Source organism: Malus sylvestris, chromosome 9 (genome assembly GCF_916048215.2).
Source record: "Malus sylvestris chromosome 9, drMalSylv7.2, whole genome shotgun sequence".
In the NCBI taxonomy this organism is placed as follows: Eukaryota; Viridiplantae; Streptophyta; class Magnoliopsida; order Rosales; family Rosaceae; genus Malus; species Malus sylvestris.
Genome location: NC_062268.1, coordinates 31,771,733 through 31,786,071, shown reverse-complemented (window position 1 = coordinate 31,786,071; position 14,339 = coordinate 31,771,733). Strand labels below are relative to the sequence as shown.

At 34.6% G+C, this 14,339-nt stretch overlaps 2 protein-coding genes across 4 annotated transcripts; both read left to right on the top strand.

Moving 5' to 3' along the window:
* The first annotated feature begins 2,039 nt into the window (after positions 1-2,039).
* On the top strand, positions 2,040-3,070 carry LOC126634095 (protein RSI-1-like). Its single transcript, XM_050304572.1, has 3 exons — positions 2,040-2,199; positions 2,489-2,513; positions 2,693-3,070. Exons 1-3 carry the CDS (start codon positions 2,122-2,124, stop codon positions 2,872-2,874), a joined length of 285 nt encoding a protein of 94 aa, XP_050160529.1. The 5' UTR covers positions 2,040-2,121; the 3' UTR covers positions 2,875-3,070.
* Positions 3,071-4,524: 1,454 nt separating this feature from the next.
* On the top strand, positions 4,525-13,013 carry LOC126582798 (senescence-associated protein AAF, chlorolplastic). 3 transcript variants are annotated; one of them, XM_050246994.1, is made up of 13 exons: positions 4,525-4,696; positions 5,969-6,367; positions 7,760-7,915; positions 8,290-8,363; positions 9,864-9,940; positions 10,208-10,279; positions 11,013-11,081; positions 11,200-11,246; positions 11,346-11,475; positions 11,561-11,629; positions 11,739-11,842; positions 12,522-12,597; positions 12,687-13,013. In XM_050246994.1, the coding sequence occupies exons 2-13, from the start codon at positions 6,030-6,032 to the stop codon at positions 12,858-12,860; spliced, it is 1,386 nt and encodes a 461-aa protein (XP_050102951.1). In that variant the 5' UTR covers positions 4,525-4,696; positions 5,969-6,029; the 3' UTR covers positions 12,861-13,013. The 3 variants fall into 3 exon arrangements, with proteins under 3 accessions (XP_050102951.1, XP_050102952.1, XP_050102953.1); XM_050246995.1 differs by lacking the exon at positions 4,525-4,696 and adding an exon at positions 6,783-6,895 and having other exon boundaries at positions 6,221-6,367; positions 7,767-7,915; XM_050246996.1 differs by lacking the exon at positions 4,525-4,696 and having other exon boundaries at positions 6,221-6,367; positions 7,767-7,915.
* The last annotated feature ends 1,326 nt before the right edge of the window (positions 13,014-14,339 follow it).

Sequence of the window (14,339 nt, the reverse complement as noted above, 5' to 3'; positions counted from 1 at the left end):
CATTTTCTATAAATGACAAAGCCTTATAAAGTGATAAAATCTTTTGGGAATGGCCAGTGTGGGACAAAGAAATTTCTACTCAAATTACTCAAATTTCCAACAGTTGTTGCCTTATGAAGCAATGATGTGATTTCCATTCTATATTTTTAGTTAGTTTAGTTGCTTTTTGTTGTCCTATGATGTAATATCATATGAATGATGCTTACAAGGTTCGAATTAATGTGATTTGATTATAATTAAATCATATTAGTTTGTGTATATGTGATATCAGTTTCTGCTTGTTACCTTGTGCTTGCTGCCTTAATAAAATTGCAAGTATATACGATATTAGTTGCTGCTTGCCTTATGAAACAATGACATTCTATATATGCTTACAAATTTTGAGAGCTATTATATAATTTGTACCATATCAGTTGCTATTGCTAGTGCCATTTACCAACCGAACCAACCAACAATTTCGGCTAAACCGATTTTCGGCAATCGCAAAATAACGGTTGGTTGGCAATAGATGATTTTCAGTAATTGTGTATATATGGCTGGCTGGTGGCACAAAAAATTTGGCACGGTTTGCCAACCGAACCCAACCTTAATTCAAAGTCTCCCTAAAATAAAATAAAAATAAAAACCTTGCATCACCCACGATTACAAGATGATGATATACCACACCTTCTTCAACCATTTTTTTATTTTGATATTCTCGTCGATATTCTTTCTTTAAATAAGTAATTAACTTGTAGAAGGTTTTGGATCTCCTTTGGATTCAAATTGTAGGGATTCTCACATCCTAACCGTTTATCGTACATCGTGTGGTCATAAATTATTTTAATTTTTTTATTTAAAATTAAATACAAATAGTATCAAACGAAAACTGATCGCACGATATATGATAAACGACTATGATGTGAGGATCTCTAAGATCCCCACAAAGAGGATCCTGAGAGGATTGTCATCCCTTGTAGTAGTGCTTCCGTATTGGGTGCCATCACAATTCACAGGGGATTACTAAATTTAACAAATCTTACCCACATAGGGATATTATTTAAGTCGGTGGCTTGAGATGCACTAGTAAATCAGAGCAACAAATTAAAAACCATGTTGCGATTTGCATGTTCTTTCACATGCAACATATGCACCGCACTGCACACATGGCACACTTGAGATTAAATTAGATCTCATCAAAACGTCTTGTAAAAGTAAGCACACAATATCCCAAGTGGTGCCATCACAATTCACATTGTTATATATTTCGGAGGGTTTTTATTTTTTATTTTTATTTTATTTTTGAAAGAAACAACTGGTGACAAGCTACGGTTATTTACCCCTTCCGGGTCCGAAGAGGGTATGATTTCGGAGATTTTTTTTTTGGGAAGAATGATACTTCGGGTCTTTAAGTGTTAAATCTTTTGAAAAAGTAATAAGATTTGACAATAAACAACTTCGACTATTCTATAATCCAGATCATCATAAAATTTTTGTGGTTAGAAATGTTCATCACGTTCTCAAGGTTTTGTGTTTGAATCTGACCTCCTTACAAATATCGCTTTTTAGACCATAAAGAACTTGAGATACTTTTGATATCGTTCAACATAGGGGAATTGAATTAATAGTTGTTGCCACTAATGCAACAATGCTACAATGAAGTGTTACTCATGTTGAACAATTTTACAAATAGAGAGCTCGATCTCAAATTATTGTCAATTCGTTGGGCAGCTTATCCCGTCACGTAAAACTAAAACTAAAAAGTAATTGGACAAAAAAAAAGCAGTGGGTCTAAAATATTGCTCAGAAAAGAAAAAAAAAGACAAAAAAGGTAGAAAATGGAGATTGGATCTGTTAGGAAAAGAATGAAAGAAGACAATAAGTAACATGGCGTTGCAGTTGAAGAAAAAGCAAAAGCAAAGCAAAGCAAGCAAAAACCCTAAAACAAAACCAAACGCCAAACACGGCGCCTTCAGCGCACGCAGCTCGATCCCACATGGACTTTTGAGACCCCAATTCCACGCCTTAAACTACGCTTTTCTTTTTATTCCCCTAATCATAATATTTCATATCCTATAAATAACCCCACAAGTCTTCTACCAGAAAGCAGAAAGCAGTTCTCTTTGCTCTTCACTCACAGCAATGGCAGCAAGTCGATACACCTCCGTCTTGATCCTGGTTTCTCTGCTTGTTCTACTCACATTCTCTCACGTAGCTGAGGTGCATTCATCTTCTTACTTATACTGCATTGTCGAAATTTCGCCGTCTTCCTCATTATTGACTATAAAAACTCTAACTGACGGTTGAAAGTTAAATTGTTGAACCATTCAATTTTGACTCGAAATTTCGACCTTTATTTACCGTAGAAGTTCAAATGCACTAATTGTTAGATCAAAATTCAGACAGTTTTGATTCAGATCCTGATAACAAATTTCTAAGAAATATATGGAATCTACTCTTTTTCTGACTTAGTTTATTTCCTCGTTTTGTTCTGTTAATTTATTCGCAGGCTTACAAGACGCTTCCTCAGTCAGGTAAACGTTATAAAACTGAGTTCTTCAATTTATTTACTGTTTTCATCAACCCTTCTTTTCTCTTTGCGTACACCAACTTCGAGGTTGCTCGAGGGTGCATGTAGTGGAGTAGGAGGGAGGATTTATTCTCGAGTTTTTATGAATTTGAACTTGACAATCGATGTTACTCGTGATTGCAGCGTGCACGCCGAGATGTAAGAACCGTTGCTCGGCGACATCGCACAAGAAGCCGTGCATGTTCTTCTGCGAGAAGTGCTGTGCCAAATGCAAATGTGTTCCTCCGGGCGTCGTTGGCAACAAGCAAATGTGCCCTTGCTACAACAACTGGAAGACCCAGGAAGGACGACCCAAATGCCCTTAAATTAAATATATATATTTATTTCGAAAAATCTTGGCTTTATATTATTTGTTTAATGCATTAGGACGACCCTAATGTTAACGTATGCCCTACTGTCCTAGCTTCTTGTAGGCTGTGGCTTTATTTCATTTGTATTCAACTTTGTAAACTTCGATTTGATAATGAAAGAATCTGGTAACAAAGTTGTCGATCGAATCAATCACCAATTCACCATATATTGCGAGATCCATGGAGATTTTTATGTTCATTATAAGATTATCAAGATTTTTATTTACTATAAATCGGATGATACTGAAATAATATCACGTGATATAATTTATCCACTCATTATAAATGAGTGCAAAATATCATACCCTAAAAGAGTGAGAAATATCATCTCTATTGTACACTCATATTTTAACCCCGTGCGCTGTTAAGAGCTCATGGATAGTATTTGGTCTTAAAATATGGCTTGTAAGGAAAGGGTTGGATGCTTATCAAATGCTTAATCTTTGTATAGTAGAATCTTTTGTTAATAATAGCGAAGACATCGAAATTTTGACATGAGGTTTTATTGACATTTTAAAAACATCATCCATTTCTTCATCTATTTTTTTTTTTTTTAAGTATTTAGAATATAAAATAATATTTTTAGAATGCTAATAAGATCTTCTTCTTACGAGAATAAAATAAACCAAATAAATGAAAAGAAAATGGCCAATATATGACACTTTTATGTTTTGTTAGGCATAGAGCCAAAGGCCCAAAATAAATGGTTTTTACTTTTATCCGCAAGGGATTAGGTTTTCTGTCATTTAGCAAATAGTTTATGCAGTGGTGGTAGCCCAATCCATACATCTATCACAATTCAAGAAAACTCCAAATAAAAGAAAATTAAATATATATATATATATAAAAAACTTGTGGACGCAAGCAAGTCCAAGTTCTAAGCACTACTCTAAAAAACTTCTCTTAACACTGTTTAGGTGTTAGACGGCTATCTACTGTTTAAATTAATTTTTAGATGTTTGAAATTTAAGAAGTGATGCCTAGACTTACTTAGGCACTCGCTTTTCACTGTCTAGACCCGTTTTGGCACTCTTCTAAGTCACGAGTCTCACTTGAACAAGAAATAGATAGTTTTCATTTTGCATTTTATTTTATTTTTGATAAATTGTAAAAGATTTGTTGAATATTTGATGAACTCTCATTATATGCTTGTTCCTAGATTTTCAATATGTTCTTATACTCTATAGTCATTATATCATTTTATTTTGAAATTTATGCATCCCACTATAGTTATGTGTTTTTTAAAATATAAACAAACATTTATTTATATGTTATATAATAAATTTAATTAAAATTACAAAAACTGCCTCATACCTAGGCTCTAAGCTCATGTCAACCGTCTAATTAGTACTATCGTCTTTTAGAACTTTGATTCTAAGTATTTTAGTGAATGCCAAAAATCATTGGATAATACTTTTGTATTTCCAATTCATTAAAAAAAAAAACTTTTGTATTTCAAAAAAAAAAAATCTGACCTCAACAAGAACCAAGCAATTTTTTTTTTAATACATCGAAACACCATAAATAATAATTTCTTCCAATACATGCATAAATGATAAATACGTTACTCTCCATCCTTCCATACTTCCTCGTTCTTGTAAGTTTGCGGTGTGGCAATTCCGGGGCCACAGGAACTTGTTGTGGTTGCAATTTCTCTTTTCAATTTCCATGACATTCTGCCTCCACTGTACACTGCCTATAAATTTGGCTGCTTTACTCACTCTCTTCTCTCTCTCTCTCTCTCTCTCTCCTGTAAAGTCAGTGCTTCCTACCGCAGGTGAGTTGGTTTCCTTGCATTTCTTACTTTATTCACTGACTTTGAGCTGCTTCCATATCATTATTCTGCAAATTCTTATGTGGGTTTTCTTTGATTTGAAATTTGGTTAGTGGGATGTCGTTGAATTTTCAAGATTTTGTCTTTCGAATTTTTGTTGAGTGACTAATGCATGGTGAAGGTTTGCTTTGATTTAGCTGTTATGTGTTTGTTGTTGTTATGATCATGTTAAAATAATTGAGTAATTAAAGGAGTAGTGAAACGTTAATGGTAAGAAAATTTGAACTGAAATGCTCAGGTGAACAAGATTAGTAATGGGCAAATGGGATATTATATAAAATTTGTGCAGATGATTAACTCTAAAACTATCAAAATACATCGCCTCTACTTTCTAGTGTTGAACTCTATAATATGAGTGACAACACCGGCATTCTGCATTATAATTGAACAACTTTATAGACCTTTTGTTGCCATGAACTGAAGGTTACTCTGTACTTTATGAGCGAGCTGCAAGATCGTCAAGGGCGGTTAAATAGAAGAGAAAATGTGGGCCGAAAGGGAATAAGTAACTAAAGTGTCCTTATGAGAATTGGAAGAAAGAAATGAGAATGTTCTTTATATACGGACCGTGATTTTGGAATGAAACAGAAGCACTCCAAACTCATAGTTAAATAGGTTTGAACCCTAAAGATGTTGAATTCACTGATTTTGGAAGCCTAATAAGAAAGACTGGAACATGAGGGTACAGTTTATTGAAAAAAGAGAGGTAGTGAATACCTTATTGGTTGTCTATAAGGATTATGTTGGCAAAAGATTTCTAAACCCAGTATACATTTAGCCAGAAGTTATGAAATTCTTGTTGTGCAAAGTCTTTGCCTATGAATTAAAAGGATTCCCGTGGAAATATGGTATCCGTTCACATGTTAGAAACTTAGACTGCATATGTTGGGTACTTGGTATGGTATATGGAATATTGTGTATTTGATAAAGGTCGTACCCAGTGCACAAGGCTCCCGCTTTACGCAGGGTCTGGGAGAGGTGAATGTCGGCTAGCCTTACCCCCATTTATGGAGAGGCTGCTCCCAAGTCTCGAACTCGAGACCTACCGCTCATGGGCGAAGGCACTTGCCATCGCACCAAGTGCGACCTCTGAATATTGTGTATTTGATACTTGTATAAAATTTTGTGTTTTGGGTGGTAGTATTTTCTTGTAAGTTTTTTATGTTAAATGAGAATATAACACTTTCTTGATTCATTTTTCTGTTGCAACTGAAGCTTTAAGCTTCTTTGAAGGAAACGCTGGCTAGTTTCACTTTAGTGGTGTGTTGATCCTTCCATGGCACTTACTGCAAGCAAGGTTTCAAGCTGTCCTGCAGTGACTAATTCAAAAGCGATTCCTAACTCATACAGAATTTTAAATTCGTTTTCCAAGTCAGTGCAACGACATAACCTTCATTGTCCAAGTCAAGGGGTTGAACAGAGGCAGCTAAATTGTGCACGTCTCAGTTCAGAAAAATTGAGATTTTCTAATGATGGTTTGAAGCATATATTGGGTAAACCAGTTAGTTTTACTGTCTCTCAGAGATCTACTGTCATATACCTGTCTGGAGGAAGTCATAATACCAAAGCAAAAGAACGCATCATAACTTATGGTGATTCGGCAAAGGAGACTTGGTAAGAACCTAGTAGAAAAGCTGTTATGTTTCTGAGATGGTGAATTTACTTTTTTAAATTAGATACTGTTCTATGTGTACGTGCAGCAAATTAATGAGGACAAAGCAAATAATAATTGATCTAAAAACATAATGCAAGTCAACAAATTTATTAGATAAATGTAGCTTTTCCTTAAATCAGATTGTTTATAGTGTTATCATTGTTTTGTTTTGGTTTTTTTTCATTGGGAAGCAACCTGTCAACTGGCTTATGATTTTCATTGTCAACCTTTGCTGGTAAATTGGAACTTGTTGAACTCAAATAAAAAAAAATAAAAAAAATTGGAACTTGTTAATTTATTAAACAATTGCATATGCGTGGATTTTAGCTATCTCTTGCACTTTCCTTACATGGAACTTGTGGTTTGTATTTGAAGGAAAATAATGCCAATTGAACATAGGAATTAGGCAAGGTGCCATTTATATGTCTCCATTTGAAAGACAAAAAGAAAAGAGACCTTTGATCTTCCCATCTTCCTCTTGTCTCAGAGTAAGAAATACATTCGTCTGAGTTGATTGAGATATGATTTTTATCTTCTTCTAGCTTGTTTACTTGTGTAGGTATAGGGTTGCTCTGCATCTAGCTTTTTTAATCAAACATTTCCTTAACGCAAGCACTAAGAAAGAAAGCTCGCTTAGGCTACTAAAGGGGATACATGAAGGTCGTTTACTTGCTTACTTAGGTAAGGAATAAGCACTCAGAAGTACTACTAGAAAGGACTACTCACTCATAGGGACAAGACCGGATGATATAATGCATTATAAGTTATCCAATATTATACAAAAAACCAGCAGGAGGATTTCTTAACAGGAAGAGGGCAATTAGACAAACAAGGACAGTAGTATGTGTATATATTATGTAGGGGGAGGGATTCACTCTCTAGGTACCTTTCACGGCCCTCAAACTAGGTTAAGTACATTTGTATTCCCTTCATCTAGATCCAAAGTTAAGTGTCAAGGTGAGAAAAATTACAAATTAGAACCTAATGGACCAGAGGGTCCTGTGACACTTAACTTCTGTAGACAATTACATCATTTATGTTTGTTCACTCATCAAAAAGAGTTAATTAATTAATTTGTTTGATTTCTTGTGTTCTCCATTGGTGCCTCATTTTTCTCTTTGAGTTTTTTTTTTTTTTTTTTGGGTAAAAGTAATATGTCTGAGTTTTTAACAATGATTTACTTCATCTTCTTTCAGAATTTTCTGTATTTATTTGAACTATCACTTTAACTCTTGCCAAATTAGTTTGTTTTTCATGCTCTTTGATTATGGCATATTTTTAGCATAAGTTTAAAAGAACTGCCAATTGTTCTCTTTTTCAATATCTGTTAAAGAACTCCTGTTGTATGCTAGTTCACAGATTGGGGATGATGAAGATGGGGGGGCTCCAGTCTTTTCTGAGAGAACTACTCACTCCAGTCAGGGTTTATCTGAAGCTTGCAAATTTGTTTTCAATGACGCGAAGTTTGTAAATGAAAGGGCTCGCAATGACATTATTCTGCTTTCTCGGTAAGATTCCCTAATCTATTCGTTTTTTCCCTTTTCATTTTGAGGTGAGATTACAGTAATTAGTTTTAATCCACCTTATCTTGGTCTTTATTAACTTCAAGAACAAGTGCTGCAATGTTAAATTACAATTAAGGTTCACAATCTTCAAATTACACAGGACCTGTATCAAAATTTGCAACACCATATTTTTGGCCTTATTCTGTAAATTACACATTATAAAGTCAGCTGGAGCCTCGTTTGCAAAAGGAAAAAGATGTACAATTGTACTGGCTACTTGATAGTCATTATTAATGTATTTAGTCATTCCATGATTTTTAGATAACCTGAAATTTTCATGCGTAGAACTCATTGCTCATTATTTCCATTCTTGTCAGTGGTATAATGAGGTTGGATGCCCGTGTGCGTCAAGACGTTGCTATTCTTGGGTCGGGGTTTCTTAAGCTGGATGGTAAAACTCTATCACCTTTTCAGTGAATAGATTTTCTTGTGCTGCTTTATAAATTCTTTTTATTTTGAGTGCACACTTACATGAATTTATTCAAATTTGAATAACAAACAATGTGGAATGAATATGGTGTTTGGTTTCAAGAATGGAATTGGAAATAAGGAAGGAATCGAACTTTGTTGTTTATTTGGAACTTGTAATCTAGGGTCTGCATCAGTGATTCATCAAGAATTATATATGCTTGGTTAATAGATTTTTATCAATAATTGTCTAAATATATGATTGGTTAAGGCTTATATATGTCAGCTAAGTCATAATGAAATCCTATTCTCATCTTTTCCCTCAGAATTATCACCAATTACAAATTTCAAATCAATATTCTAGTAATTACTGTAATTTAGACATTTGTTCTTTGCTAAAAAGTAATATAATCTAAGCTAAAAGTTATGTAAAACATTGTTTGGAACCAATCGCAAAGTTATATTTCCACTGAAAAATGTGATAGCTACCTGGCTGAAGGACTTTGAATGGAGTTGTAACATTTAGGACTCCTCTAATACGGTTAATGAGGCATGCAATAGTAAGAATGACCATATGCCACACTCTCAAGAAACAATGAACAAAAGCTGTATACTCTCCACATTTTGCACTCAGGCATGCTATTCTGCTCTAGGAAAAGCTATGACTAAAGTTATTTGAACTGTGCGACAGGAAAGAAAAAAAGTACGACTAACAACAGATAAAAGGAAAAAAAAAGGAGAACATGCCGAGTTCAGATGTCTGATAGGATAGAAGGTTTTCAATTGTGTAAACCCAGATGGAGAAGGAGTAGTTCCCTAGGTCCATTCCTTGTGAAATGCACACATTTGTTGTCCATAGCAAGTTTCCACCTGGATAAAGATAAGCCTGGAAGATAAGGCAAAATCAATTGGTTGCAAACAAGAAGAAATTAACAATGTGATGTTGAGTACATTGTACACGTTACGCCAAAATACTCCAAAATGATCTTGTGGTAGTCGCGTGTGTGTATAGCGTAATGCAGCAAGTCATCATTATTAGATTGGAAGACAACATGGCTTATAAACCTGTAAAGGGGTGGACTGTTGTAGATGAAGTTAGATGAGGCAGTTAGTGGCACTGGCAGAGTAGGAGAAGATAAGGACACCTCATCACAATAAAATGGGTGTATGCTGATTCCACGATTTCAGGTTCCTTCGAATGTTCATTTTGGGGAATGAGCACTCAACCAAGGAATGGAATGGATTCCATTCCACTTGTCTTTTCACTCTAGCCAAACATCAATTAGTTTAGTGTACAAAATTTGTATGAGTTTATGTTCGTGGATGAATATTATTCTCCTATTAGAACTTCTGGCTTCTTATTTCTTTCTGTTTATGTAATGGGAGAATGGATTATTTGGTTCTATTCTTTTGGTTGCATAAACATGCAGTCATCTTTCTCAAGAAACTTATGATGTTGTTATCCTGACCTTCTGCTCTGTAGCCCGGGCAAGAGAGGATACTGAGAAAATTGACCGTAATGTGAAGAAGAAAGCTGAGCTCCTTCATCATATTGCTATGGTATGTGTATTATTTATTGGGGCTTTTAGCAGTAAGTCACAAAGCAACACTTTTGTAATAAACGTTTACTTTTGTTGTATTTATTTTTTAGCCCTCAACTTTTTTTTAAAATTATTTAATCCCAATTTTTCTGGGAAAAAAATTTACTAACCACCATATAGGGCCTAAATATAAGTAGTTTTTTTTTTTCCCTGGGCAGTTTTTTTATTAAAACTTTGAATTTTAGGTTTTTTTTTTACTAATTTGATAACCAACAATCCTCTGCAGATCTTAAAAGACAAAGCCGAGTCTAGATTGAAAACTGCTGCTGATAAGCATTGGAGTGACGGAGCCTTAGAGGTACTCCTTTCACAGAAACAAATACTTTTTGTTCTCTCTGTTGTTTGACATGATGTAGTATCTCAAAACTTAGAAATTTTGAAGGAAACTTTGAAGAAATTGAAATCATTCAATATGCATCAATTAAACACACGAGCTTCATACACTCTGTATTTATAATGAATATGCAACGTATAAGGTGAAAACAGTGTGCCCTGCCGGTATTTGTGACTCTAAACTAGATAACTATAGGCTAATAGTGTGTGTAGTTAAATTACGAGCTTTAATTGTGTAAAATAGAAATAAGCAAGCCACAGAACTATTCAAGAAAATAAAAAAGATGTCAAAGTTGTAACAAATGCATGTAAAGAAGGGCTTGATTGATGCACAAGAGTGCAAACAAGAGAGGGTACATGAATTTTCTCTTGCAGGTTTCTTTATTATCAACATAGGTATAAATGTTAAAAAATAAATGATACAGACATAGTTCAATATCATTGATGTTGTAATAGAAAAAATTAAGTAATTCAAATCTGCATCCAATACTTAGAAAACCATTACTAGTAGTCTAGTGTAATTAAAAAACAATTCAAGTTTTCTAAAATTCGGTTCCACATTATATACATGTAATGTATATAAAATATATATTGTAAAAATGCGGTGTTACTGGAAAACAATTTTAGTTTTCTGGAAAATACAATGATGATAATAATGCACTAAAATATGCATCTTGATGCTGTGTTGACTCTCTTAGGCTGATTTGCGCCGTGCTGACCTCCGTGCCAAACAACGTGCAATGGAAGATGCCCTAATGGCTCTGGAGGTAAATTTATTTTGTTTTGCAATACTAACAAGGATACTTGTGGAAGAACATGTTTCTAGTCTATCATGTCTAGTTATGTTACTCCATGTTCTCTGAACTTTTTACATATTATCTGCAGTTTGTCAAAAATATTCATGATAGGATGGTGAACAAAATGTACAATTTGTAAGTTTGTTTTGTGATTTTTAAGTTCCTTTGTCGTTTTCTACCTTCTATCAGTTCTGTATTTACCTTTGGATTATAATATCTCGTGTCGACATCCAGTCCTCTGCAAAGCGAAAATGGTGTTATATCAGAAAATGACATACTGGGGCGTATAATGCTTGAAAAGAATGGGAAAAGTCTTGATTTCCCTCCTGGGGAAGTATCTACCGATCGCATTACTGCAATTCAGGTCCCTTTTTCCTGGAAATCTCCAGTTCACTTTGTTCCTACTTTCTTGAGATTCAGGATGTTGCAATCTTTTAACTGGTGTACAGGAAGCTTACTGGAGTATGGCGTCTGCCCTCTTTGAAGCTGATGGAATTGACTATACTGATCCTGAAGAGGTCCATATCTATATGTATTTATGTTCCAAGTCTGGTCAAGCAGTTAATGTTATTATGTTAGACTGCTTGTAGGGTCACTCATTTAACTTATCTTTTCTATCTGGAGCAGCTTGAGCTGTTAATCGCAACTCTAATTGATCTCGATGCAATGGATGGTAAAAGTAGTGTATCGTTATTGGCAGAGTGTTCAAGTTCTCCCGATGTCAATACCCGGTAAGTTATGCAAGCATTACTTATTTTATCTTATAGTGCCCCTTGGACAATCTTACCCCCTTAGACTTGACAAATGCATACATTTTCCTCATAGCTGTTCACTTTAACGAAAAACCACATTTTTGCACTAAAAAGTCAATCCTGGTACTATTCACTTTACCCTTTATTTTGTCCTTATCATTAAAACTCAAAGTTTTCAAACCCTTTTCATTAGTTTTCCTTTATTTTTATGAATCAAAGATTTAAGTGTACAAAGCCAATCATGCAATATGCTTTAATCTTCTGACTGACGTGCATGGACAAGGCTGTATCTGTATCTGTATCGCATGGAAACCTATGTTCTTGGAAATACTTTGCCTTTCTTTTTGGAAACAATGCTGCAAATGATGTCACTTATGTTTCCTTTAGGAATTTGTTTGTCATCTTATATATTGCCATCCATTTCACTGTCAAATTTATAATTAACCTATGATAAGGCAGTAGATAGCCAAATAGAAGTCTGACGCCGACATTAATTTAAAACAATTGTGCTACTGAATAAATTTTCGGGTGATACTACAAATTCCAGCGACAAGGAAGCCTGTTTGAATTTTGATTCCCTAGTTTCTGTTGACTCCTACACGACTTGTATTGTATTTGTATATCATCCACTCTTACCTGTTGGTTTTCTGTTGCATAGGAAAGCAGTAGCCAATGCTTTGGCTGCAGCTCCATCTATGTGGACTCTTGGTAATGCAGGGATGGGAGCATTACAGGTTTGCTGGAATTTAAATAACTGTAATTTGTAATCGTTATTCTTTGCCGTGATGATGCCAGAAACTCATGCATTTCATTTTCCTTGCAGAGACTCGCAGAAGATAGCAATCCGGCAATTGCTGCCGCAGCCTCTAAAGCAATCTTTGAACTTAAGAAACAATGGGAGATCGAGGAAGGAGATAGCTGGAGGTTTACGATGAACCAAAATACCATTCAAGGTGAGGAAAGCCAAGAATCCGACGACAATGCAGATACAGATTGACGTACTTACACAAATGTAGTGTAGGTTTTCACATGGAGGTTTTAATTAGTTGTAGGATAAAAGACCCCCACTACAATAAAGTGATCAAAATTCTGTAAATAAAATGCTGCATTCTTTTTCTTATCTTATTGAAATGTGTCAAATAATTCACAATGGCCATGCAACGATGATATGGGGGACTCAAACTTAGGACGTCTCATTAACTACAAATCCTATCGTGTTCTTAAAATTACCTAATTTTGTTCAGATTGCTTTCTAATATTGCTCTAGTAGTGTTACAAATCCTATTATACAACATACAGTATAACGGTGTAGCCAAACTCGGTTTCAACTTCTCACTAAGAGACGTGTCCGCACTCTTTTTTCAGTACATCTTGTTTATGTATGGCCTCTAGATTGAATAAATTAAACGAGAATCAACGGACATACGAGACATGTAAAAGGAGAAAAAGAGAGTGGTAATCATTTCCATTCACAAACGGTTACCACAACAAAATAAAGGTTGGGACTCTATTGATTCTCTCATCATGATCCACAAGTTGGTGAGTTTGCACATGAAATGTGACTTGTAAGGTCTCAAGCCAGTTGTTCAAAAGTATGGAGGACATTACTAATAAAACCCCTCGAGAGGTTTTATTTCAAGAGACAAGAGAACTCATATCCCATTACATCATGTGGGCCTACTAGTTTTTTAAGTGTTGTTTGTACTTTCATATATTAGACCATCTCCAACCCTTGGGTTAAAAGCCAAATTTTTTAGTCCGAAAAATTTGGCTTTTAGCCCAGAAACATCTTTTCTGCTCCAATCCTTCTGCCCTAAAATTTTAGCCGGAATTATTAAAGAATGAACTTAGGCTAATTTTTTTCTTAAATCAATTTTAAAAAATAAAAAATAAATATGTAGATTATTGTAAATTAATTTTATGAACATTTTAATCTAAAAAAATTTAAATTCCGATAAACATTTGGGATTTAGCCCGGGGGAAAGCTGGGGGGGGGGTATTTGGCCCAGAAATAACATTTGGCATTTAGCCTAAAATTTTAACATGGGTGAGAGTGTTTGGAGGGGGGTAATTTGGTTTTTAGCCCAGGTTTGGAGATGGTCTTAAGGGTAATTTCATCTTTCCGATAACCAATTCAAGTGCTAGTCGAACTCTAGACCTATTGATCGTTTTGTATATTGTTGTATTACAAAACCAATAAGTTACAAGAAGGCTGATATTTATTAGGATGTTACGTAACTCTCGACCTTTTCTTTTTAACTTCCTTTTCATTTTTCTTTGTTTTGTTTTTGTAATAGTACCTTTGTGACGTAAGAATCTCACCATTTGTTTTTTCTCTTTATACATTTCTGCTTAGTCCTGTCCGTTGTCTCTGTTTGATTTATTCAATCAGACAGTTAGGGATAATTATAGGTGTGTAAGAGGAGAAAAAAAAAGGTGTGGTTATTATTTTTCGTCTCTTTAAATATGAGAAATA

Excerpts from the sequence above, each read along its gene's own strand:
- LOC126582798 (XM_050246994.1), top strand. The coding sequence starts at position 6,030 with ATGGCACTTACTGCAAGCAAGGTTTCAAGCTGTCCTGCAGTGACTAAT. Across the intron at positions 7,916-8,289 it reads GACATTATTCTGCTTTCTCG|TGGTATAATGAGGTTGGATG; the intron begins GTAAGATTCCCT and ends CATTCTTGTCAG. Across the intron at positions 11,630-11,738 it reads ACTATACTGATCCTGAAGAG|CTTGAGCTGTTAATCGCAAC; the intron begins GTCCATATCTAT and ends TATCTGGAGCAG.
- LOC126634095 (XM_050304572.1), top strand. The coding sequence starts at position 2,122 with ATGGCAGCAAGTCGATACACCTCCGTCTTGATCCTGGTTTCTCTGCTT. Across the intron at positions 2,200-2,488 it reads CATTCTCTCACGTAGCTGAG|GCTTACAAGACGCTTCCTCA; the intron begins GTGCATTCATCT and ends ATTTATTCGCAG. Across the intron at positions 2,514-2,692 it reads CAAGACGCTTCCTCAGTCAG|CGTGCACGCCGAGATGTAAG; the intron begins GTAAACGTTATA and ends TCGTGATTGCAG.